General features: G+C 42.5%; 1 protein-coding gene across 3 annotated transcripts in view; it reads left to right on the forward strand.

Moving 5' to 3' along the window:
* atrnl1a (attractin-like 1a) overlaps positions 1-27,163 on the forward strand; it is a 439,798-nt gene that overhangs the window by 265,565 nt on the left and 147,070 nt on the right. Inside the window, exon 28 of one of the 3 annotated variants that reach the window (XM_049600221.1) lies at positions 13,210-13,258. The exons of the other annotated variants lie outside the window; for them this stretch is intronic. Coding sequence (XP_049456178.1) covers positions 13,210-13,239 — 30 coding nt within the window. The 3' untranslated portion in view covers positions 13,240-13,258. The remainder of the gene's footprint in view (positions 1-13,209; positions 13,259-27,163) is intronic. 3 annotated transcript variants of the gene reach the window in all.

Here is a 27,163-nt window from a genome sequence, read left to right on the forward strand (position 1 = left end):
CAGCGGGGGGGCACCAAAGGTTTAGTTTTTAATTTTTTATTTTTTCACATTTAAAAAAAAAAAAAAAAAAAAAATCAAACTAAAGGGAGTTCAAGCGGAGAGCATATGGGTAACAAAAAAAATGAAAAAGCAAAAGCCATCCAGGGAGCAGCAAAAAAATAAGAAAAAATAAAATAAAATAAAACAAACAAAACAAAACAAAACAAAACAAAATAGGATAAAATAAAATAGAATAAAACAAAATAAAATAAGATTGAATAAAATAAAACAAAATAAAATATAAAATAAAATAAGATAGAATAAAATAGAATAAAACAAAATAAAATAAGATAGAATAAAATAAAACAAAACAAAATAAAATAAAATAAGATAGAATAAAATAGAATAAAACAAAATAAATAAGATAGAATAGAATAAAACAAAATAAAATCAGATAAATAAATAAAATTTGATAAGATGTTCATAAGATTTTCTTTTATTGTTTGTTTTTTATTATAAGAAATTATTTTTATTTACTAATGATTTTGTTAAGTCATTTATTTGTGTTGATTGTAGTAATAATAATGATAAAAATAAATTGTTTGCATTTGGCAGGACAGAGCGACTAAATATTAAATTAAAACAAAAAAAAAACGTTTTCAGCAGATAAAATTGCTAAAATGTCGAAATTAAAAACAAGGGATAGAAGAGGCTATTTGTTTTTCAATTCATATGCATATGGTTCAATTTTGTTTTTTCAAAAATATCTTTAAATGTGCTTCAGAAAACATTTACGTTTTATCGTGCTCAGAGGGGCAGTTCACCCCCAAATTAAAGTACATATTTTCCCTCCCACCTGTGGTGTTATTCATCAATCTAGATCAGTGTCTTGTTTCGCTGAGCGTTGGAGATATCAGCCGTAGAGATGTAGACCAGTTGGCAAGTGGTGCTCAAAGTGCCAAAAATTGAAAAACTCAGCAGCAGTGTCTGTTTCAGAAATCATGGCCTGGATACTCAAGATAATCCTCAGACCTTGTTGTGAGCAGTTTCATAGAAACTGTTTTGCTTCTACTCAACGACACCTGCCAACCGCATCACCGCTCAAAAGGATGTGTACATTCACTCATGGACGAGACATTCGTGCATGTGCAATGAGCGCTTTCTAGAGTGATATTACTCTACTTTAAATCTCCAGTTTTAGCTGCTGAAACTCAACTAGACCTCAACCATAGAGGTGTTAGAGCAGAAAACACTTTTGAAGACACTGAAAACAAACAAATAAAAAAACAGCTGTTTTTGTTGTTTGAAGGACAAACAACACTTTACTTCTCTCTAAATTGTTTCTCTTGGTGGTTGTTTGCCGTCAGAAGATAAAGCAACTGAAGCTTAAAGTTTACTCAGACCTCTATTTGCCACTGTAGCACATTTATGATAGAAAAGCCAGAGAGAGAGTTGGAGACACACACAGAGATAAAGAGTGTTTTATTTTCTGGCTCCACCGCTGCCCGGTACAGAACTCTGTCCCCGGGCCCCGTGAGCTCTGCAGCCTCACTTACCCTGCACCACCGAGCGGGAAATTAACAATGCTAATCAATGGAGCTGAATGCTGTGTTTTTATGATCTCCTTGTGTTGATGTATTTAGTGCCGGCCTGATTATTATGGAGATAAACTGCAGTTGTCAGGTGCCTCTGGGGCTGAGGGGGGAGGGACGGTCAATACAGTCAGATTTATTATAATATATAGATATTGTTATTGTAATATACAGGAGCTGTTGTTACTGATCAGCTTTGGGTTTTCAGATAGAGGGTGTATGCAGCTTCTTTCTGTTGCTTCAAATGCTGCACTATGTCCAAGTCCAACAAGTCCTCTAACCCATACGACCACGTAGCTTAGCAGCAGCGCAGCGGAGAGTCGAACTCAAGGTTGGAATATTTCATATATACATCCATGATATGTACCGACCTGTAACCTACATATATTAATAATATAGCCTTGATATTATACAATATTGATATTGTTGAAATATTTACGTAAAAGCTTATAACTGAGCCAGAATGAGGAGTGTGTGGCCGCATGTTTCAGGTCTGCTTAGATTTCCGGCATGACAGGAGGCGGAGGAGACACAGACGTGTGTCAGAGCCGGACAACAGTAAAAATTGAATCACCTAGGCTACTAGTATTTAAATAATTACACTGTTGTAGGGTTTATTTCTTTCTTTTTAATGATGTTGTAATGATATAAACATGGTTTGGTTTTAAAAAAAGGAAAGTTTTAGAGCATCCTTCAGTCAGCCTGGAGCCTGTCCCGCAGAGCGCACGTCCATGTGGCGGCTTTACCTTTTTAAAGTAATAATTTGTGGCCACAAATACTGAGATGCCGCTCAGAGTATGGTCCAATAACAATTCTCCACCTCAGCCAGATTTACACTGTTGCACCACAAATCAACGCTGACTCAGACTTGCAGAGGCGAGCTTAGACCTGATGTGAGATCCGATCGAAGCCTGTGCTCACATCCACACTGATAAATGCCGAGCTTTGTGTGGAAATGACTGTACACCCACTTTTCTGTCTAAAGTTTGCTGTTGTGTTTGTGTAAACTCTCCTCCGTTTGGGAGCTGGGGATTATTTAGTCCCAACCAATCAGTAGTGAGTATTCATCCCACTGATGACATTTGGAGTTCACGCAGAAGCTGCAGTAACTTTAGCTCAGTTGTTTTTCCATCACAGGAACCATTAAAATGTTGGCATTGGATGTAATCTGAAAATTTGCAGTATCGTCCATGGGGGTGTAATTCACCAGTTTCATCACTATACAATATTGTATCGATTTGTTGGACAACGATGCGATCTTTGCCGATATGACAGCGATTTCAATTCGATGGGATTCAGGGGGCCTGCGATCGATATGAGACGATATTAAACTTCTCCCTACAGCCATCAAACATGGATTATCAACAACATTGTTCAACAAAAGTGTCAAATTCAGCTTAGTAATAACTGTCTGGGTCGTGGGGGCAGCAGGCCAAGCAAAGCACCCCAAACGTTCCTCTCCCCAGCAACACTTTCCAGCTCCTCCTGAGGTGTTCCCAGACCAGATGAGATATGTAATCCCTCCAGTGTGTTCTGGGTCTGCCCCGGGGCCTCCTACCAGTGGCACATGAATCCAACGAGAGGCACCTAGGAGGGTTCTGATCAGATGCCCGAACTACCTCAACTGGCAACTTACGATGCCCAGGAGCAGCGGCTCTACTCTAAGGTCGTTCTGGATGTCCGAGCTCCTCCCCCTGTCTCTCAGGCTGAGCCCAGACATCCTTCTGAGGAAACTCATTTTGGCAGCTTGTATCCATGACCTCATTCTTTTGGTCACTACCCAGAGCTCATGACCATAGGTGAGGGTTGGGACGTAGATGGACCAGTAAATCAAAAGCTTTGCCTTCTGGCTCAGCTCCCTCTTCACCACGATGGTCTGGTGCAGCGCCTATTCATCTCACGCTCCATTCTACCCTCAATCATGTATGAGACCCTGAGATACTTGAACTGGCGACCCGTCCCTAGATAAGTGCATGAAAATGGATGGATGGATGGAAAAACTGTCAAGGTTCAGAGACAAATCAGTTGTTTTTTGGCAGTGATCCATTATTAGCTTATGCATGTTTGCATTGCATAAATTAGCCTAGCAGCTAGCTGACTTTTTTTTACTCTACTCATAGCTTAACACATTACATGTAAAATTATTATTTTGCATTTACTGTTGGTTAAAGTCACTGCATCTCACGACAGAACAGCGTGGTTGAGTTTCAGCCCGCATGCACATGTCGTTAAAAGTGAGCAGCTAATGTTAGTTAATGGAGTGAGATGCCGCCGAAGCGGATTTGTCGTGCTTTATCTTGTAACGGCATTATTGTCCTGTCTGTTGACCTGTATTTTCTCTGAAATCCAAAATATTTCCACTCTGCTGATTTATTCTCGAGTAAATAACGTTATCCTCTTTGTCTTTCTCTTGACTGCCTGTCAAAAGCGTATCCTAGAGATGACAATTTTTGATGGTTTTCACTTCACATCGATGATACTGGATTGTTGATCATTGAATCGATTTATCAGTCCAGATTGCTGGATCGTTACACCCCTGATCCCCCAACGGTTATGTTCCTGCATGGCGACATGGTCACATTAAGCTCAATGAGCAGATGTGGGAGGTTTGGAAAAATATGAGATATGAATGTCATTCCAGTCAGCTGCTTTTATTTAAGGTTGATAGGACATGAATGTGACGATATGTAAGTGCAGCTGCGTCAGAGGCTAAAAGAATCAGTTTTGAGGCACAATTTAAAATCATCACATCGGCAGGTGCTCTGTTTCACACTGTAGGGGCGAAGTCTTTTAATACAAAGGTTCTGTCACCTTCAGACTGAGCAGCCAGATTCACCTGTTCAACACTTACAGCTATGAAGAGTCTTTGTGCTGACACTGATTCTAAAGTATTCAAGTGTCAATATCTGTTCTGTCAGGTTGTATTATTAGAAAACAGAGTAGCTCTTTCTAGTTTTTTTTCCCCGCAGTACGAAGTGTGAAGTATCATCTGTTGGCTGCTCGCGCGCCTCTCGGCTCTCCAGAGAGCTGGTCTAGTGGGGAACCGCAGCAGAAGGTGAAAATGGGATCTCTTCACTGTTAATTATGGATCACAACCAGCCACAAGACTACAGAGAAAACTGGGTATTAATAGAAGCACAGCTTTATGTTAATTGCTTTTCCTCGTACTTCTTTTTATAACCAACAATCATTTTTGGATATGAGATCAAACAATCAAAAGCTACTTTGAAATTCTAATGCTGATGCGCAGAGACAGGCTGCGCAAGATGTCTCTGGTTTTCTGTAATAGGGTTGCCCCTCTGAAGACTGTGTGTGTGTGTGTGTGTGTTGTGGGGTTGCATTTTGAAATCCACCACAACTAATATTGCCTCTCGGCCAGATAAATAAGTCAAAAGACAAATGAAAAGCTGGAAAGACAGCCAGCCAGAAGGACGAGATTGAGGTCCTCTCCTCCCCGTTGACTTCTTCAGATAAATTTTTCATCATTCCCTTCTTCCGTACCTTGAATCTGTCACAGCAAACGACTGCTTTAAACTTTAAACACAACTTTTTATGGCATTGTCAAAGTCAAATCAAAGCTTTATCTGTACAGTGGACTCACAGATACCTACAGTAGTACAGCCTGAAGGTGCAGTCTGTCGGTTAAATGTATTTATAGAGCACGTTTAAAAGCACAAAAAGACCAGAGCCTTCAGAATACAGTCAGATAAATGAAAGAAAACAATAAAGACAGATAGAAACAAACATAATAGTACAACAGAGAACCCAGCCCAGTCGCCAAAAGAAAATGTTGACACTGTACTTTTCTGCAAACCAGACACTAGGTGGCAGTGGCAACCTGGTCTCACTCGGAAGTCATCGAAATCAGTGCTTGGTCAGTGACTTCCCGCAATATGCAGCCGGGCGCCACTATAGTTTAAGAGAGCCCAGTGGCATCATGGGAAACCCAGTGGGACAAGAACAAAAGTTAAGGCAGAGAAAGTCTGAGTAGATTGGGTGGGAGGTCTGGGAGAAGGAACCAACAACCACCGACTTTCATCCGGGAGAGCAGTTCACTTCCTGTGAGTTTGTCAAGCCAAACCCTGTTCTTTTTTCCTAAACCCAAGCATGTATGTGTGTTGGCAAAACGTAACCACAAGCGTTTGTTGTTAAAAGACAAAAAAATAACCAAAACCAGCCAATAGATGGCACTCAGAGTCAAAAGTTTCACACAACAACAAACAAGATGACGGTGGAGGAAGTTGTGATAATGTTCCATCGAACAGAGGCAGCATTGTAGAATTCTTTTCACTATACTATGGATTCGTTCCGTTTGCCGTTATTCAAATTTCTTTGACATCTCCTACGGTCGTATCTTGCTTGAGCTATGCTGAACTGCCTCCATGATCTCCGGTGTTACTGCTCTGTTTTGTCGGTATCAGTAAGCTTTCAGAAAACGGGCACAAACACGATCAAAATGAACGCAGAGTGCGGACAGGAAGCTTCGTCCATTTCCGCCTCCTAACATTAGACGTAAACGAGTTCTTAGGGCCAATGAACAATCGTCGGTATTGAGAAGTTGGGAGTGAGAATGTATTTTCACATCACAAATACGTTACATTTTCATGTTTCATACGTATCATACAAACGTTTCTACAGTCGATTGATAAGGACGATGGATGCCTACCAAGCTGCAGACCACTCCAGACCTGTTGCTGCTTTTCCAGCCGAGATGGTGTCCCCAAAAGTTCGTATTTTAAGCCAAGACATGATCTTCTTCCATCTGTAACAAGTGGCTTTTGTCCCTAAGCCTAACACCATGTTAACCACAGCATTATTGATGCATGAAGTTTCAAAGTATCTGCTACATAGTACCGTGCAAATGTGAGGTGCAGAACAATGCCAACATCATTTCTTGTGCTTGGGTTGGAGATCTACTAAACTGTAAAAACAAAATATGACCAACATCTGATTAGACATCATTTGAATCTTTGTACAGCACATCTTCTCATTCACTGCCTCACTAATGATGAGCACTAAACCTCCTCTCTTCCCATCCATCTGTCCGTCTATAAAACTTTGTTCCTCTCAGTTTGTTTATTCGTCTGCTTGCTGGAGCATTTTCCTCTTAATTCACATCACAGACAGATGTTGCCACACTTCCTCGTTGATAAGTTGTCCTGAAGACTTGCTGTACCGCCAACTCGAGCCTCGCCCTCCCCAAGACTCAGACGCGCTTCACTCTGAGCAGATTACACTGATTTGTACGAGGTCTGCCATCAGCTGACGGCCCCTCCTGACCTCCGCTGTCTTCACCGCTGTTCCAGCAGCTCCCCCTCTCACATTAATTTTCTTAAATTAGATGTTTGCGCTCTTCTTGCATGAGGCAATTAACATATTGTGTCATTTCTCCCCTACACTCATTACAGAATTACACTCAGAGATACTCCACTCTGAATTACAGCGGGGTGAGAATTCGCAGCATAATGAAGAGAGCTTGATTAAAATTTAAGTTTTAAGGCTGTTTGGTTTGTTTAGGACTTGTCAGCGCTGCACTGCATCCAATAAGATGGCTTGTGGAGCTAATTATGCTTCTGTAAATGGTTTCCTGAGGTCTCTTACAGTCTCATTTCAACTGCTGCACGATGAGTAAAGGTCCTTAAGTTAATTTTAATGAAAGATTATGTCAAAATTATGGAGTTATTGAACCAAGAGCCATTTATTAAGACAGTAAGCAGGCAATATTGGACAAAGACACAAAAGGCAGAAACAATTTTGAGTGAAAAAGCTTACAGTATGATTACACTGCTTCAGTAGGTTTTTATTTTCAAAATAAAGCCTCTTCTTTTTAACTGTAACTGTTGGTGATGCTGTGCTCTGATTGCTCAGTCCTTGGCTACCACACAATCCAATCTGCAGTTGGAGAGATTAACATGTCTGGACCAGTGAATGCCAAAGCACTTGTGTGGTCTGTGTGTTTCTGTGTCTGTTGATGCCGTACACTGCATATGTGTGTGTGTGTGTATGTGTGTGTGTGTGTGTGTGTTCCTTATTTAGCTGGCATTAATCGAGGTGACAGATTAGTAGAAGAGGTTTAATGTGGCCAAGCATGGCTGGATGTCTGCGGACGGCCGCTGTGCAAACAAATCAAAGGCCCGAGACAGGAACACACACACACACACACACACACACACACACACACACACACACACTCTGTCTCCATCACATGTTAACACGTTTTGAAGCCACTCAGTCAGCTCTCTGGGAAACACAATGAGATCCTGACATTTTCAGTATTGAGATGTTGGAGAAACATTTGACCTTTAAATGGATTTTTATAAACAGCTCACTGATTATGAGGCTCTGTATGAAAACAGACACTGAGAGCATGTCGTGGCCTGTTTTTGACTCCCATAGTAAAAATGAAAGTGTGTGTATGATGAGTCAAGAAGAGTGAGATGACACTGCAAAGCTTGACACGTGTGCCGGGGACTCCGCCAACCTGGTCTCACTCTACTTGGTGTGACATTGTTCAATGGTGAGCTGCTGCATCAGGGAGGAAATGTGGCGGGACAAACGGAAAACGGAAGTGTCATTAAATACTGGTGCTTGGTCAGTGACTTCCAGCAACACACACCAACGAAATAAGCCGTCTTTTCACATCAGCAGAATACGTGGCTGGTTGTCTTTATTATTTAACGATGCCTAACCTCACCTGAAATGTTTCTAGAAACATATTTTAGTGTCGTGATTAGCAGTCATAGTGGGAGTGTGTGAGCAGGAAGTGGGCGCCATACTGTTGCCTGGACAGTGTCAACCTGGTCTCAGTGCAAAGTCGTCAAAAACCAGCGCTTGGGCAATGACTTCTGACGTAAGACGCTGACGAAAAAAGTCATTCTTTCATGTCGGCATGATATGCGCCCGGTCTCTGTTATTGTTTAATGGGGCCCGGTGCTAACAGGGGAAATGCAGTGTGACAACAACAAAAGTTAAGGCGGGAGGCGGGAGGGCTGGTGGATGGGTCCTACGACCACCAACTTTCACCAGGAGGCCAGTGTTCACTTCCCGTTTGAATGTAAAGCCAAACCCTATTTTTTTTTCCTAAACCCAACAATGTGCAATTGTTGTTGAAGGAAAACACACATCAATTTGTGGCACTGTATGGACGTAGTAGGTTTATTTTGAAAGAGACTGTATGCAAACTGTACATTTCCTGTGAAAACAGAAGTGTATTTTGAAATTAGGCAATGCATGTAACAGGCTGAAGTTGACACGGTGTCCCAGAACGTCAACAACCAACACACCCAGGGTATGTCGTATGTGGAAAGTTCATGACCAAACGTCGATATGTGACGAGGTTGGAGTGAGAATGTTTTGACTCCTGGGCCTCTAGTTTCCCGGCGCGGCGCAGGGTGGCGCAGGGTGGCGAACCCCGTGCAGAGCTAGTTTTGACCAGCGCAACCCGAGTCGCGCTCAGTTTGGTAGTTTGGCAGACCGAGGTGTGCTGAGATGGGTGTGGCGGCGCAGCAGGGGGAGGTGTCGACAGATCCAGCTTGGCGCAGTGCCGGTTTCGTGCCAAAAGGCTTCGCCAAAGGTGCGCTAAAAGCTCGCCATCTGAAACCAGGTCTACTGTCAGCGCAGGGGGAGCACAGCTGGTGTAAGTGGAAGTTTGGCTGACCGGCGGACAGTGCGCACACGTCACCAAAACCTCACAGGCAGCTTTCCAGAATGTCAGGCACATTAATGATGCAATAAATACCCAAAAACCACTATTCAATGCAACTATCTGCAATCAGCACATAAATGTATCTCTATATCGACTGTCCCGTCACATCTGATGTCAGATCAAAGGGGATTGGCACCGTTTGGCACCGTTTGGCATGTGTAATGGAAACCCAACCTGATTTGATTAACACAGCTGCAAACTAATGAGTTCACATCCCTCTCAGCCAACCACAAACAGCCACAGCATCAGATAGGCAGTATATATTCAGCATCTGTCATCTTAGAAAAGTCAAAAGAAAAGAAACAAAGTGAGACTGCGAGAGAGAAAGAGAGAGTGCGCACGAGAGAAACGCAACATTGATTTACAATTGTGGTGACCTCCTCCCAGGCTACCTTTGCATCATCAGCCCGTGGAGGTCTGCTCACAGTTCTGTATATTCGGATACTGCGAGCTTGGACCTCCCGGACCAAAACATCAGTTTCCTCCTGGGAGAAGTTTGGCCGTCTGACGCTGCTGCTCTCTTCTGCCATGGCGAATTGAGTAAACTCTCATTACACCTTCGCACGGCGCATTTAAGGGCGAGGAGAGGGGCTCATTTGATTGGTGTGATGTGTGTAAAACCCACTCCACGCCTTCTCTCCTCCCTCTTTCCAACTTGCGCAGGTAGGAGGGATGGAGGTGGGAAAGAGGAGTAGCTGCGCCAGGCGCACGGTGTGCCAAACTTGCAAAATCGGCCTGGCCACACCCAGTTGGCGAAGCACAGGTGCACTGCGCCCCCACCTCACCCTGTCTGCGAAACTAGAGGCCCTGAGTGTCCACACGGGTTTTCTCCAAAACTTAAAGGACATGCAGATGAACCAAAAACGATTAAATGCCCCTCAGTCTAAATTCACTCTGGCAACCTGAGCATGTTAGTATTGTGATTGTGAGCATGTTAGCATGCTCAGCTCAAAGACCTGCTGTGACTAAGCTTAGCCTCACAGAGGCATGACTCCAGCCTCTTGCTCTCATTAAACTATATATTACTGTATTATTAATGCAATTCTGGGTTTCTATGATTATATTCTACTCTGGCAAACTTCCTGCCAGCTCAGTCACCAGATGAAAATGTTGGCATTGGAGGCTACATTTCTGAAAACCACTGATAGAACTGAAAAAATAAACTTTTTTGTCTGTCCCAACAGTGACAGAAAGTCTCATTTGACAAGGTTCAACAATTCACATGATTCACTTTCAAAACACATTTAAAACAAATATAAAACAAGACTGCACCCGATAAAAGCACATTAACATGCAGCGTCCATTTTAGATTCATCAGGGTGGTCACTGCAGAGGGGAAGAAGGGTTTCTTGTAGATGTTTTGTCCGGGCAGGTGGGACTTTGTGGCGTCTGCCTGATGGCAATAACTGGAAGGAGTGTGGAAGCTTTCCTGATCACTGAACAGTTAAACACACAGATAGAGGAGTTTGGGGTGAGCTGATTATTGTGCTGGCCTGATCAGTTATGCAAACAGTGACAGAAAGTCTCATTTGACATTCAACAATACATGATTCACTTTCAAAACTGACATTTAAAACAAATATAAACAAGCTGCAGATCACTGTTTGAGACCAACAAAGAACAAAAAGCGTTATTTTAGATTCATCAGGGTGGTCACTGCAGAGGGGATGTTTGTAGATGTTTTGTCCGGGCAGGTGGGACTTTGTGGCGTCTGCCTGATGGCAATAACTGGAAGGAGTGTGGAAGCTTTCCTGATCACTGAACAGTTAAACACACAGATAGAGGAGTTTGGGGTGAGCTGATTATTGTGCTGGCCTGATCAGTTATGCAGGAGAGTTTTGTTTTGTGTTTGGTGATGAGTGAGTAGTGCCAGATTGAAATGTTAAAGGTGAGAATGGATTCAGTGAGTGAACGATGAACCAGAGTTAAAATGACATTTGTACATTTCAGACGAATATATCAACGTTTCTAACGTGTCTCTGTATATGAGCTGACTTTGTCATGGGAGGGGAAGGTAGACGCCTGCCAAGCTGCAGATCACTGTTTGAGACCAACAAAGAACAAAAGCGATTGTTTTTTTAAAGAATCATCGCTACGTTTCCAGAAGCTTCTTAGCCACTAAATGTGGGCGTTTCTAAGCGAACGTTTCCAGGTGGGATTTTAGTTTTTTTCGGCTTAAACCTAACCACACATTATCCATGGTGTTGTTGCAACATGAAGACACATAAAGTTTTAACATATCTGCTGCATAATAATGCACAAATGTAGCATATCCATGGTTTGCAGAAACGTACAATGCCAACATTTTCTTTGTTTGCTCCTGCTGGTCATGTTTGTTTGTTCCCCCTCCCTCTATAAATCCGCAGTGTGATACTGTACATCAAATGCTTTCACTGCGTTGGATGAGCAAAGAAGAGATAATGTTCGTCCAGGAATTAGAAAGCAAAACTAGGGGCTGCACAGTCGATCCAAATATTGAAAATTTTGATAAAGGTAGTATGTGTTACGGCATGCTATTGTAAATGAAGCAGTGTGGTGCTATAGAGATGTGCAGGCCTACAAATCATATCCCAGACATAAAGGAACATGCTTGATCGTAATTTTTATTATTTAAATATTCATGCGTACTTTTATTTTTTGGGAAGGTTTTTCAAAGTTTTCAATTCCCACTACAATCGTGACTCATTCATTCATTCATTCATCTTCTAACCGCTTCATCCTCTTGAGGGTCGCGGGGGGGCTGTAGCCTATCCCAGCTGACATCGGGCGAGAGGCAGGGTACACCCTGGACAGGTCGCCAGACTATCGCAGGGCTGACATCTGCATGTCTTTGGACTGTGGGAGGAAGCCGGAGTGCCCGGAGAGAACCCACGCTGACACGGGGAGAACATGCAAACTCCACACAGAAGGGCTCCCACGCCCGGGATCGAACCGGCAACCCTCTTGCTGTGATGCGAGAGTGCTAACCACCACACCACCGTGCTGCCCACAATCGTGACTCATTTTGCTAAAAAGTATCCATCTAAATAACTGGAATATGATTGTTTTTGCATATCGTGCAGCCAGAAGCAAAACATTTTTGCAGCGTTTGAAGATCAGACACCAGCAGACAAGCAGGCTACTAATTTAATGAAAAGTTTGCTTTAGGGTTGATGCTGCCCCCCAAAGACGAGCTGAAAAAGAAGATAAAAAAAATCGTCTGAAAGAGCACTACTTAAAAAAAGGGCTAAAAAGATTTTGTGGTATTGTTGGGAAAAAAGCTACAAGGTTTGGATTTTGCACTTCTTCTTGTATGCAGATGTGTTTTATCTGTTAAAGTGAGCTGTTCATGCTGTACATGTATATGTTGCATGGAAAATACTTTCCGACATCACATGGAGTTAATGTATTCAGTGACAGTGATGAAAAGTGTCTCCGCGGAATTTCAAGTTGTGTTTATGCTCTCGTTGAGAATAAGAAATTTGAAAACATGAGATGCGGTACATGTTAATGACGCTGCGCTGCTATCAGCGCGGCCCAGGTGACCGCTGTCGCCATCACAGATCCAGATAAGCTTGAAGGTGCTCAGAGGTGTTTAGAGAGGAATTCAGCGGCACCACACAGCCACCAGCAAACTTCAAAAAGCACCGAAATGAGAGAGGCAGGAGGGGGTCTGGATGTGCAGAGAGGAACGGAGAGAGAGGGAGAGAGGAGGGGAGTTTTTTGTGAGGGACACAGCAAGGACATCTCCCTGCAGCCATATGGTGGTTGAGATGGTTTTATACGGTTGTGTTTGTCTGTCTGTTCCGTTTAGGATTTTACCGGGAAGTGCCGTAGGCCAGCCGCCTGTAATAATATATCTCCCTCCCTCCCTCCCCTCTGTTTTTTACTCCCCTCCACCATCTCTATCTTTCTCTCTGCTCCTCTGTCTCTTTGTTTCTGCTGCTATCCCAGAAATCTGCCCGTGGTTGTCACTGTGACTGATGGCCAATGTTGACTCAAGGTGGGGATGGCTTTTATTTATACCTTTACAACTGAACTACTGGTTTGACTCCTGGACCTTCACTCTGCTGGCATCGAGCGTGTCTGTGTGTCTGTATGGATGGAAGGACGATTAACCCTTTACAAACTGAGATCACTGTTTGCATGATTCTGTTTAAATGGATCTAAAGTAAGGGTGCTCTAGAGTCGTCTCCTTTGGTCTGAATCAGGGACTCATGTTGTTCCAAAGTTGTATAATTGCCTAGAGTTGGTTTGTGTTCTCACAGCAGCATTTACAAGAGGACCAGATCAAATGCCTTGTGTGAGAAAGCTGCTCTTGATTGGTCAGAATTTCCATGTGGGAAAAATCCAGGAAGTAAAGCAAACGTTGAAGAAGAGTACACTTGCAAGATAAATGTGACACTTTCTAATGTCACAATGGAGGGACAACTACGCAGGTTGATTTTAGCGCTGCTCATCGTGGACTATATTGCTGTCATTGTTCATTTTAGTCAAAGCATACAGTTTGAAAACGAGGCAAACGCGGCTCCAACTAGAAAACAATGTTTTGATGCATTGGATGTGCTGAATGTGCATATTAAGGCAGTACAGGAGGAGGTGCACATTAATAATCCTCCAGGACTGTAACATGCTCATGTTTAACCCAAACAATGTGTCATGTGACTGCAGTTGCTTCACATCCAGGTCGGAACACCTTCTCACCACAAACCAACCGCACCAGAGTTCCTTTGGAACCGGACTGAGACCACCTCTTCAAGAAGGTCTCCGTCTGGTTGTTTTGGTGCGCTCCTGAGTGTGATTGCTGTGTTCACACCTGCCCAAACGAACCACACTGAGGGAGCAAATGAACTTGAGTTTGATTTGATTTGATTTGGATTACTTTACAATATGTGCGATGCAAATGTATTTCCTTGTAATTACACTAGAATTTCCCCTGAAATGTCCCTGTGATGGCCGCGGGAGATTGTTGTTTGAACTTTAAACTGAACCCTTTTAAACATAGATTTGTGCCAACTTTGAACCAGCCAACTTTCATTGACAATTTGTTCCCAGCCAATTAGGATGGACGGTGGGAGTATAAAGCAAAGAACATTTAGGTAGATTTAGGTTAATCACACACTTGATTAGGGGCAGAGATCAATGGTGTTTTGGTTAAACACACGTCCAGTCCCTGAGTCTCGTCAGCACTCTCGCTTACTCTTAACTAAGAGCTCTGAGTTGCTGAAACAGATGAGACCAGTACCTGTCTTGCCGTGGCATATAAAACTTATCTTATAATTGTGCCATCACAGCTGACATTGTGATCTGCATGTAGAAAATCTCACAAGGATCAAAGCTAAACCACCGGAGAATGTTTTGAATTTAAATAGTGCAGATGCTGTCGGTGCAGAGAGCGGCCCAGAATCTTTAAGCTCCATCCCTTCATACAGGGCCGGTGTGGGTGTGTGAGTTCTGGGATGTGTTGCTAAACATATCTTTGTACTAACATAATCCTTGTCCTATCATAAGCCAGTGGACAATGATGATCCTAATCCTGCTCTAAGAAGCTTTTCATAAACTGGAGGCACACACACACACACACACACACTCCGCGGTGCTTCTGCAGAACTTTGAATATACACCACACATGGGAGCTATGAATTACACCTTTAATGTTGGATCTGGATTTCAAAATGATTGTAGACTTATGGCAGGTGTGTCCCCACAGTAAAATACTGTGCACAGATATCATGTGTAACTTTTCTGCATTCAAACGTCTAAAAACGACTAGACTAATGTTATATATTCAGTTGAGTTGTGTAGTTACTATCCCAAACATTTCCAGCAATGTTCACACCCCAGAGAAATCTGTCATTTTAATCAAGGGTGTGGTCCGTATCATTTGGTTGTCGTCACCTGTCCCCTTTGTGTATGTGCCAGGGTAGCGCATGTCTGCAAAAAACTGTCGTAAATTGACTATTTATCCATTTTAAGGCACAATTTTTAATACTTTTTTTAGATCTCGGTCTTTTTTCTAACCATATGCTTTAACTGAATGAATGACTTTAGTCAAACTGTGCCAAACAGCATCAGAAAAAACACTGTTTTTAACATTAAACTGATTTATTCAGTGTTTTTACCAGTTTAAATTATCAGGTTTGTTTGTTTTGGAGAGGAGGAGGCTCCCTGTGAAAACCTCTTGAATGTTTGAATCTTAAATTATCACAGAAAACAGCTGTGTAAACATTAGCAGCAGCTTTAGCCCCTGCTGTGCCGAAAATCATTGGAAAAATGCAGATTTTTATCATAAAACTGATTTATTCAGTGTTTTTAACGGTGTAAATCACAGGTTTTGTTTGTTTTGGAGAGGAGGAGCCCTCTGAGGCTAATTCGGCTCCCTGTGAAAACCTCTTGAATGTTTGAATCTTGAGTTATAAGAAAAACAAGCCTAACAAACGTTAGCGGCAGCTCAGCTCCAGCCCTTGCTGTTCCAAACACTGTCAGTGGAAACAAATTTCTGACATAAACTTGCTTTATTCAGTGTTTTTACAAGTTTTTAATCACTACGTTTATTTGTTAGGGAGAGGAAGAGACCTTTGCGACTAATCGGATGATAAAAACCTCCTGTACATTTGGATCTTAAGTTGTCAGAGAAAAAAATTTGTGAGCACACATTATTAGGAGCTGGGCCAGCAGTCCCTCTGTGACGAGCCAACCAGCATCAGAAAAAAAGCTCATTTCTATCTTGAAACTTCTTTATTGAGTGATTTTGGTTTCAATCGCCTGGTCTGTTTGAGAGGGGGACGTCTGAGGATCACGGTAAAAACCTCCTGAACAAGGGTTAGGCCCTGTCCTTGACCTAGCCTGCTGTCTCTGTCAAGTAGCTGTCTGTTAGTCACTCACTTTACAGAAGGAAACAGCACTTCAGATAAAAGCTCTGCTGGAAATTCACTCTACTTAGAAATATGGTGTGTTTTTTACAAACTTGCGGTCCATTTAATATGGGCTTGTGAATCACTTTGGACTGCGACCCAGTTGGAAACCACTGCTTTATACAGTGTATGTAGTTTAGACATCAGTTTCACACAGCCTCCATCGGCTCTGTGAGGGACCTTTTCACTCAGTACTCGACGTCTGAAGATAAAATTGGCACCTCTTGAAATAAAATGGTACGACATCACTTAAGAGGAATGTTGACAGTGAAGACTCCAGGAGGAGTTGTGAAATTATATGTTTCTCATAGTTTGATGAATGTTGAAGAATTTCTCAACAAACATGTTGACGTGACGTTTGACCTCCAAGAACATCTGGATTTGTTTATCAAGGCCTCTGATAAGCTCTGATGTTGGTGGTGTTGCACATTTACCCATTCACTTTCAACAATGTTACAGCTGCTCAAGTCCAAGATGGCCTTATATTTTTCCACATACAGTCCTTTTAAAACAAACCAAACTCAATCCTCTGAAAGTGCACTAAAAGTGGACCAACTGAAAAAGGACTCAGTTCTCTTTCTGATCTATTTCAGCTCTGATCGGACCTCAGTCGTCATTTTGTTCACAGTTTTGCTGATATATGATTGACATAGTTTTATTTTTACTCTGACGTGGCCCTGCAGTGCGGATATGAAGCCCCTTGCTTTCAGATGAACTTAACATTGCTGGAAAACCTGAGTGTGTCTGTGCTGTAGACTGTTGCTGTTTGATGTTTCCAACATTTTACATCTGGAGACGTGCAGTATCTTACGTGGACCAAACTACTCCTCGCCCTGCATCTTTGCAGGCGTCACAGGCCGACGTGGTTTTGTCTGTTTTTCCAGGCATCCCAGTGCAACAGCATGTGATGCTGAGGGATGAATTACATGGCAAAGAGAACCTGGAGCGCTTTGTGTTCACAGTGTACAGGTTAAGCAAATTGCACTCGTCCTGAGTATGGTTCACTTCAGAGTAGTCTGAGTGGGCGGAAGTTCGCTGCATAGATCCCGCCCTACCACCTCCGGTTGTGTAGCAGTTTTCAACACGTCCTTTACTAACTTTTGTGGTGTTTGATCTTGCGGGGATGTAGCCATTTTTCTGCCATGGTTCGCGTCCTGTAGGTGATATTTTTGTGGGCGTGTTACACAAGTATTTCTTTGCCTTTTTGGTGTAAAAAAAAAAAAAAAGATGTTTTTTTTAAGAGGACTGTGAGTTTCTGTCACTTCAGTTTTAAACTTTATACAAACATTCAATGTAACAAACTGAACATGCAGCTAATTCCTCGAGTGCAGAACAATCTCAGTCCAATTAGCCGCTTGCACACGAAATTCATCCAGAAGTGGAGCCGGTGCCGTTGCAGCTATGTTGATTTGTTTAGGAAGCAGATTAAAGTGAATCTCAACTGATCCAAACTCCATTTCAGATACCTGCACAAATATCAGGCTGAATATCAGGGAACTTTGCTGCTTTACAACCAGCGGAAGCCAAATTGCTTGTGGGGATTAAATGAGAGACTGAACACACACAAAACAATAATGAGCTGCGTCCACAGAGAGAGCAGTTTGCATAACACAGTGAAGTCTGTGTGTAAATTGTTTTTACTGTTGCGAGTTGAGTTTAAACGGTTTGTTATATTAAGGATCTGAATTTAGACGAACCCATAATCACATCTGAACTTTAATCTTACAGAATTATGTCTCTGCAGAGGGAGGGATAAATTAACACGGAGTTTAAAATGGAATATGAAAGAAAGATAACAAAAGTTAGATTTTTATTAAAAATCTTAGTCGATTTTTTTTTAATAGTTTGATTTATTTCTTCATATTTAAAGGACAGGAAATTAAAGTAAAATCATTACGTGGCATTTTTACAGATTTTACCCCTCCCAAAGCCGTCTTATGGTCTGCTTAACTTTTTCTTTCAACCACATCAAACAGACTTTATCAAATATAACCTGAGCTGCATGCTTCAACATGACGACAGTCAGCCATGACAAATGAGCGAACATCATCTGCTGATAAAGACTGTGGCATATGCATAAAAGCTCTGGAAAAAAGAGTTTTTCAGTAGAGTTTTTGTATGAGTACACAGCGTCGACCAGTGTAACTTATTGTTCTGCTGCATTTATAGTCTAAAGTACTATTCGGACAGGATTAGTTTTACGTATAGATGTGGACTAGTGTCAGTTTACCACAATATAAATGTCTGATTCACACGGGACAAGAAATCTCCGTAATTCTACCAGAGATGGGAGTGGTAACTCGGTTTGCGCCCTGGCGTCACCTCCCTTTCTGCATGTGCGTGCTACGTTGCTTCCTGTATGTGTAATAATAATTAATGATTATCCCAATATGAAATATTGCCCGTGATCAGGATTGTGTGTACACAAGGATTAGCAATATGGATTTATATTAGACCTACCTAACACAACCAGAAGTCTCGTGGCTCTGAAAAGTGCTTTCTTCTCGACCTTTGTGATTGGTCTCCCACGTAGGGCTTTGCCATCATTAGAAGAATGTCCACTATCACGACTGCCGACAACACCGAATGCTTCTTCAAGTTCCTCCATCATCTGAAAAAACGTGGAAAACTAGTCGCAAACTCGGAAAAATGTTTGTAAACAGACCGTGACGAAATATTTATACACATTTTTACAGAGGGATTAATATTACCCGAGGTATTTTCTCCGGACCGTTTTACAGAAGGTAAAAGCCGCCGTAATTTTTACTGACAGTTTCCGTAATGATTACAGACATGGCGCGTTCGGACGGGACTAAAATCCCTGGTAATGATTACTTTACCCCACGTCTCCACGTTAAACTAATCCTGTACGAATAGGGACTAAAGCTATGGTCTACATTTAGAAAGATTGATCATTATTATTAACATCATTTAGATAGTGGTTATGGCCCAATAGTGCTAACTACACAATGCGAAGAGCAAAAGGAACCAAAAAAATCCATTCTCTCTGGCGGCTGCAGGCCTACAAAGAAATTGACCAATCACAGCCATGCGGTCTGCATGGGAATTACTCCTTGCTCAAATTTGCATTCTCTCTCTTTCTCACCCTCTGTCCAATCCCCTCGACCCAACCCCCCACCGCATTTGAAAGTACGAGCAGTTTGTAAGGCCCTGAGTGGTTCAGCTACATGAGTTTCGATATGGAAAATAAAAAGAGCGACAGATAACTGTATGCCAGTGCTGGCTTATGACTGTGGGAGGGGATGTGTCGTTAGGAGGCTCTGAGGGGAGGGGGGCACAATCATGTCGCACAGAGGGAGGGGTGTGTGTGTGTCTTTCTCATCGTTTTTCTAAACGTAGACCATAGCTTTAAGGGTGCTTTCACACTTAACCTGTTTGGTTCGCTTAAAATAAACTCAGGTCCGTTTGTGCGGTTAGTACAGTCTGTGTGGGCTGGAGTGAAAGTTGTCAGTCGAACTCTGGTGCGGACCAAACAACTGAACCGAGATCGCTCAAAAAGTGGGTTTCAGTCCGCTTCCAAAGGGACTCTGGTGCGGTTCATTTGTGGTACCAAACACAGGATTCTATGAGAGCAGATATATGATTTTCACATGATTTCAACAGTTAAACCAAAAATAAATCCATCAGCTGATTGTGAAATCTGTCGTGATCACATAAGTGATCCTGATAAAGGCCACGTTTATCTCATACCCTATTTTTGCTAATGCATACATGTAACCATGGTAACACGTGTGCACATCAGTGTGCGTATCTTGCGTGATTAAAAAGCTTTTAAATCTGCCGTCATTGTTTCCAACTCTGTCCATTAGAAAGTGTTGACAGTGATCCCACAGTCGTAAGCCGTCTTCTTTTCATCCTGTCTCTGTGTTAGTCATTATTCAGAACATGTGACTGATTTGCAGTCTGATAACAGCCTCCTAATAATGCTTACAATCAGGTATTTCCTTATGAGCTCTTTTTGAAACCAAAGAACATAAACACTTCAGAAGCATTGGGGCGGCAGTAGCTCAGTCCATAGGGACTTGGGTTGGGAACCGGAGGGTCATGTGTTCGAGTCCCCGTCCGGACCAAAATATGGAGCGTGGACTGGTGGCTGGAGAGGTGCCAGTTCACCTCCTGGGCACTGCTGAGGTGCCCTTGAGCAAGGCAACCGCTCGGGGCGCCTGACCAAAGGGCAGCCCCCTCACTCTGACATCTCTCCACTTTGTGCATGCGTGTGTCTTTCAGACCTGTGTGTAATTGACAAGCAAGAGTGAAAACATTGAATTTCCCCTCAGGGGGATTAATAAAGTAAATAAACATAAACTTAAAGTGCTGCTGCATAAATTTGTAAACAGTCAGTGTGAACAGGAACCAAAACTAAAACGCAACTATTAATAATTTTTTCCTTCTGGAGTCGACCAAACCGAACTACAGGTGTGAACGCACCCTCAGCTAGTGTCCTTCCTGAGATGAGCTTTTACACAATATACAAGAGAACAGAAAAAAAAAATTTCTCACACCCCTTGCAGACAGAACACCGGCACCCACAGTAGATGTCACTTATTTAATACGGGCAAAAAAAGAGCCATCATCAGTGTGACGCTGAACGTGGCACACATTGAAAGTATGTAATTTATGCTCACTGTTTGCTTTAATGCAACATTCACAAAACTTCTTATCGCTGAATGTTTAGAGTATTGTGGTGCTACATTTGTGTGTGTGTGCTTTGGCACTGCAAATCAAATGATCTCACTTTGTGTTCATTAGAAACCAGAGTACACGGGAAGGTGTAATGATGCTCGCTTTATTTCCACTCTGACGCTGTTAGACGACACCTCGTATTCAGCGCTGTGTGACCCAGTCAGAGAAACACTGAATGAGGTGTAATTTCTTTCTGTTGGTACTCTGTCCTCTGTCTGTGTTCAGGAGGCTTGCTCCTGACGCCGTCTGCAGGAAGTGAAGAGAGATTTGCATTTCTCTACTTGACTGAGTCGTTCTTTGTGACTAAAAGCACTTTGTAGTCCGAAGCAAACACAGGCACACGTCCTCAAACCCAAACACACACACACACACACACACACACACACACACACACACAGCAGCAAGGTGCACAGAGGAGAGACTGTGAGACCTGGTACTTATTAAAAGTTAAACATCTGAACTGAAGCTTTGTCCCCGGAGCATGTGGCCCATCATCTGTGTGTGTGAGTGTGTCTTTGTGTCTGTGTGCTGCACAAGAGAGATTTGATCAACATGTTCACCTTTAGTATCCTTTCACAGAAGCTCTTGTCATCATTTTCCCTTCCCTCTGTGTGTGTGTGTGTGTGTGTGTGTGTGTGTGTGTGTGTGTGTGTTCATGTATATTAATAATATTTTTATCTGTCTCATGTGTAGGCAGTCAAGCAAAGGACAGCCAGCAGTCATCAGTCTATCTAAAGAGTCAGGCATGTTTTCACTGATTAACACATCATCAGCATCAGAGGAGGAATTAAGGAGTTTGTAATCGAGTTTGTAGGTGGAGAAGAGAAGCTCTACGTAAACATAACTAAACATGGGTCAGACTGAAACTAAACTCTTCCCCAGGGAGTCTGGAGTTAGACTCTATGTGGCAAATTTACAGCCTGCTTTTAGCTCAAACACATCTCCTTCACATGTTATAAAAAAATACTGTTGCATGCTCTTGGTTTCTCGGTCTCTTGTCAAACTCAAATTTCAAACTCATTTCACACCCAGAGTTGATTTGTGCTTTTATATTTTTTGAAAAGGGCACTGATTCTTAGTCTGGAGTCAACATGACGTTCGATGGAAGAAAAGGCAGTGAGCTGTTGCAATTTACTAAACAGGAACCATCATTTATTCATAGTGCAGTATGACCAAATTAATTCACTTTTAAAAATGTGGATTAAATGTTGCTCTTGAAACACACAGTAAACCAGATTCAATATGACCCCCCCCCCCCGTATTGGAATTTGTCTCATATCCAGATTGAATCTAGATCGATTTAACCTGATTACAATTACACCTGCCGTTAATGAGTCTCCAGGTGGTGTGTGGAGTTTTTTAAAAACCTGCACCAGCCAGTACCCTTATGAAAACCAATCAGCCTTGCCTGATGTTACGCCCCAGTCTAGGGGTGTGGGTGCGTAACATAAGGATACACAGGAAAACGAGAATCAATGTACAGGTGAGCAATTTACAGTACAATATCGCACACAAATGAAGCAAATGACGTCGGGGTGAACCCAGGCCAAAATAACAAACAAAAAGCAACCTGTCTACTGACCGGCGAAATAACTAATTCCTAACAAAAATAAGAGAAACAAAAATACAATACTAGGCCCAACTCCCCAGGCTAAAGAAAAACAGGAGAAAACAGACAGGCTACAACAGAAATAGCAGCTCGCCCCTACGCTCCGTGCAAACAATAATACCTGACAGTGACTATTTACAATATATATACAAGCGACTCAGTTGGCCCTAAGGCGCTGGTCTGAACAAAAGAAACAATTATTTAGCAAGCAAGCTAAACACGAACACACACACTAGAAATCACTTATCACAAACGATCAGAGAAACGATGCACTGCTGCCATGTACGAGAGTCGTCTCGCGGCTTCTGCGTGACTGGCATTATCAAGGTTGAGCCCCTTGTTCAACCAATCCAGCCGTAGCGACGTCACGATCGTTTAGCAAATCACCTGCACACCTGTTAACACAAAACACAGGATCTCTGGAAGAAAGAGAGGTCTAACTCTCGACTAAACATACAGATCAAATGCATATACGTAGACATACACACATACACAAAATAAATACACAGATCATAATGCACATATACACATAATGAATACACAGGCGGGCGGGGGACGTAACACCTGACCTGTAATTATATACATTAGCTGTGTCTCGAGCGCACAGCTGATAACCGACGTGGTTTGTTTACATGACGTAGCGTACCGTGGCTCTGTGAAGATGACGTTGAATGTACGTTTGTTTTCAGGATACTGAGCAGTCACACAAAGGGCCTTTTGGTCCAGTGGGACATTAATCGGACTATTGGGCCTTCAGAATTATGAGCCGTCCAGTGGCACAGCACGCTAATAGCTTAGCTTGCCAGCTTACTGATCAATGGATGTTATATCGCTGGTTTGGCAGTAGCACACAATTACGGATTTCCACCCACAAAGTTGTTGTATGTGGATTGAACAAAAATTGCATTTACACTTGACTTGTGTGTGGATGTGACTGTGGTCATGATGCATCACTGACCACCTCCTGAGGTAGTTTGGCTGATTGGTTCATATGAAGCAACTCGTTTGACCAATAACCGATATCGATATATCCACTTTTGTCCCTACCTAGTTCTAGTGATCATCAGATCTCTTCTGTAGTGGAATTAACATCATATTATACATTCATACTCTTACTGTGACAGCCCACCAGCAGATGGAGACATGAAATACAATACTATTCAATCTATAATATTTATTTAATGTGCAAAATAAGAAAAGCCAATATTGGCCGATACCGATGTGGTGCTGATACTACCATGCATTCCTAGTTCACAATCCGTCCTTAATACATTTTGGTGCATTTACACCTGTACTGTCATGTAGTGAAGAGGGGCCTCCCTAGTGTAGTGTTCAAGGCACTACACTGGTGGAGTTAGAGTACTCATCTTCCATGCGGAAGTTCAAGGGTTTGAATCCTGCTGGGTCGACGTCAGCAAAGGCATTTGGTCGTATGAGGTTCCCATCGCCGAATCAAACGGGATCAGGTTCCTTAAGGAGGCTTCAGGATAAGAGAGTATAGGATGACCATATTTTGATTTCCAAAAAGAGGACACTCGGCCTGGCCACGACATAGCCTACTTAAATGATACTCTCAGTTTATTCAAAGATGCCTTATAATTTTAATATATTTAAAGTTTATATGTATGGATAGAAAATTCAGTTATATTACAAAATAATATCTCTCAAAGACAGAAATTCAGATAGGCTCCTATAGATAGGACGCACACACACACACTAGAGTGTGGCAACCCGATCCGAGCTCGACAGGTCCCGACAGTAGGCGTACCCGACGGGTCGGGCCGGGTTCAGTCAAAAATGTATAAATTGTATTTGGGCTCGGGTCGGATTCGGTCAGCTTTCAGTGAAAATGTAGTATAAAAATAAATAAAATCCTATTGTCTGTCCTGTTTATTGCTTGGGCACTGTTATTTACGTGACAACACCTGAACACAACACACACACATTGGCTGTTTGTTTCTCCCTCTCCCCTCGCTGGAACCTATGGCTGGAAGCCTCAGACCTTCTGCCGCCCACCTCCGCCTTGATTTAATGGTGAAAATGAAATAAAAGAGTGAGACAGGTTTTTCCTATTTTATCTTATTTTGTTATATTTCTCCCTCTCCCCTCGCTGGAAGCCTCGGACCTCCCACCGCCAGCTCCCGTCTCAAACACGGAGGTCTCCCTCTCCGCAGCTGAGCACCCACGGCGCACGCCCGGCCTGTTTTAGCTTGTAACCATAACAACTGTGTGACACAAACTCAGTGCTTTAGTAATTAAATAATGTCAGGCTCGGTTTGGTTTCGGACATAACAAAACAGAATGACTGTCGGGTTCAGACAGAAATATGCAGCCCGTGCAGCACTCTAACACACACACACACACACACACACACACACACACACACACAAACAAGGAAAACCGGACATTATCATCAATTTATAAACACCCCTCGGACGCCCCAGACAGGACGTGAAAAGTGGACATGTCCGGGCAAAAGAGGACGTTTGGTCAGTCTAAGAGAGTAACTCTGGAATCTGAGCCAGGTCCTCAAGTCTGATGTAGACGGGAGGTTCCAGACGTAAAAGCTGATTCACTGTCATGTAGTCAAAGTCAAAAATGCATTTTAATGCAAGGTGTATACAGAGTCCATGAAACTCACTGGCAACAGGAAGTGCTTGAACTTAATAGACAAGAGAGCACTCAGATTAAAGATTTGACACAATGTACTCTCACTCCATCAGCTATAAAACACAAACTGCTTCCATGGCAACCAGCAGCCTGGCAACAAGTGCCTGACTGCATCGACGTGAACACGGGCTGATACACATAACTACTCACACACTCCATAGAAGACGCCCTGAGTGACTCCACTGCCAGAAAGACAATTATTGTCTCTAATTAGAGAATCTCCGAGCAGAGTGCTGCATCTCTCCTTCATCTCTGTCTGTTCCTCTTTTTGCTTCCACTCTTAATCTTCCAATGTACTGTTCAGTTCCTCTTCCGTCTCTAACTTTAGCAAAACAGCAGGTAGAAAAGAACATAAACATGTCAGAGCACAGACCAGGGACTACGTACGCGCTAACACTTCTGAATGACATGCGTTTCAATTCCACCTCTTTGAAGCAGTAAAAGAATCACAATTACTGCCATGACAATTTACATAACGCAGGTCATAAATACAAAATTAAATATTTGTAAGAACAAATCTTCTGTTTTGCATTTAATTCTAATCCTTGAAGTTTTCATGTTGGAAGGACCAGATGAGTTGTATGAGACAGTAATCCTCCAGACAGATGTTAGACTTGAAACACTGCTAATCAACAGCGAGGTCAACTTTAATTATCCCTCAGTGGCGTTTATTAGACATGGGTAATGACACCAGCAGAGGTTTGACATTGTCACTGTGGAAACACCTGCTATAAGCCTCTGTTAATTGGATAACCCAGCTGTGATTCACGTCTTCTCTCGTCTTATGCTTCACAGGACTGATGGAAATAACATTATTTCTCAGAAACAAAGTTGAAATGGATATGAAAGAGACTCTCATGTTTTATGTTGAAGTATATCAGGGTTATCATAAAAAGAAAACCTTGACAGTGAAATTTGCAGAGAGGAAGAAGACTTCTGGGTTGCTGGCTGAATCCTTTATTGGCCAGAGAATCTGTGTCATGCCTCGGATCTCTAATGGAAATCACAAAGGTCAAAGTGTCCAGTGTTGCTGGGGGTGGGTTAATATTAGGGTCAACGCACGGGCAGAGAACTTGCTCTGGGCGTTTGATATTGCCAGCGGTGGGTTAACATTGGAGTCCATTAAAACAGGGCCTGAATTTCAGTGTGGGAAGGCGGGTATTTTACATAATTTTCACAATTCCTGCAAATCTAGCACTCATAACGTGCAGATTTGAGTCAACGTTTGCACTGGATGCAGGAACGCCCTGATAGCAGTCACCAGGCCGTGACTAGAGGTGCATTTTTCCGGGCGGCTAAAAATAATTTTAAAAAAAATCTGCCTGGAGCTGCAAACACATTTGAGCTTCATGGTAGCACTGCGTATTAAGTCTAAGTTAGCCTTTCAACATTAAAAATAAGTCTAAATGAGCATTCAAAAACATGTTTTACCACAAGATGTGTAAAACATATTGCATATTGCACACCGCAGTGGGCTGTATGATTATTTGGTACTTTAATATTACAGTGTTGGTGGTGAAAGCAAACAAATCTGTGCACATACTATTAAATTCTGTATTTTCCTCTGAGACTTTTACTTTCATGGATTTGTAATCCATTGTTAGCCTAGCTAGGGAGGCTAAAGACTAGCTGCATATGGCTCCAGGGCTGCAGGTTGCCTGCCCCTGGTTTAGACAAAACTGACAAATATGTGGAAGCATGGGATCCATATTTTATCATATCTAATTTATCCTTTATATCGTTCTTGATAGATTATCAGTGTGTTTTTGCCAGTTTTGCTTGCAGCTCATAGAAAAAATAGACCAGACGCCGAATCTATTGCTGCAAATAGCAAGCCAGTTGCGAAACGTGGCACCATGGCACATCCAGTGAACAGTTCAATTGGAGTGGCAGCCTCCAGGGCTGAAAAATGAAGCCAACGCAGAAATGCCAAAAACTGTAGTTCATTGAACAGCCACTGGAGGCTGGCTCCAAAAGCGAGTCAGTCCCAGCAGACCCCCATGTTAAAATG

This window comes from Epinephelus fuscoguttatus, linkage group LG16 (genome assembly GCF_011397635.1).
Source record: "Epinephelus fuscoguttatus linkage group LG16, E.fuscoguttatus.final_Chr_v1".
NCBI classification, from domain to species: Eukaryota; Metazoa; Chordata; class Actinopteri; order Perciformes; family Serranidae; genus Epinephelus; species Epinephelus fuscoguttatus.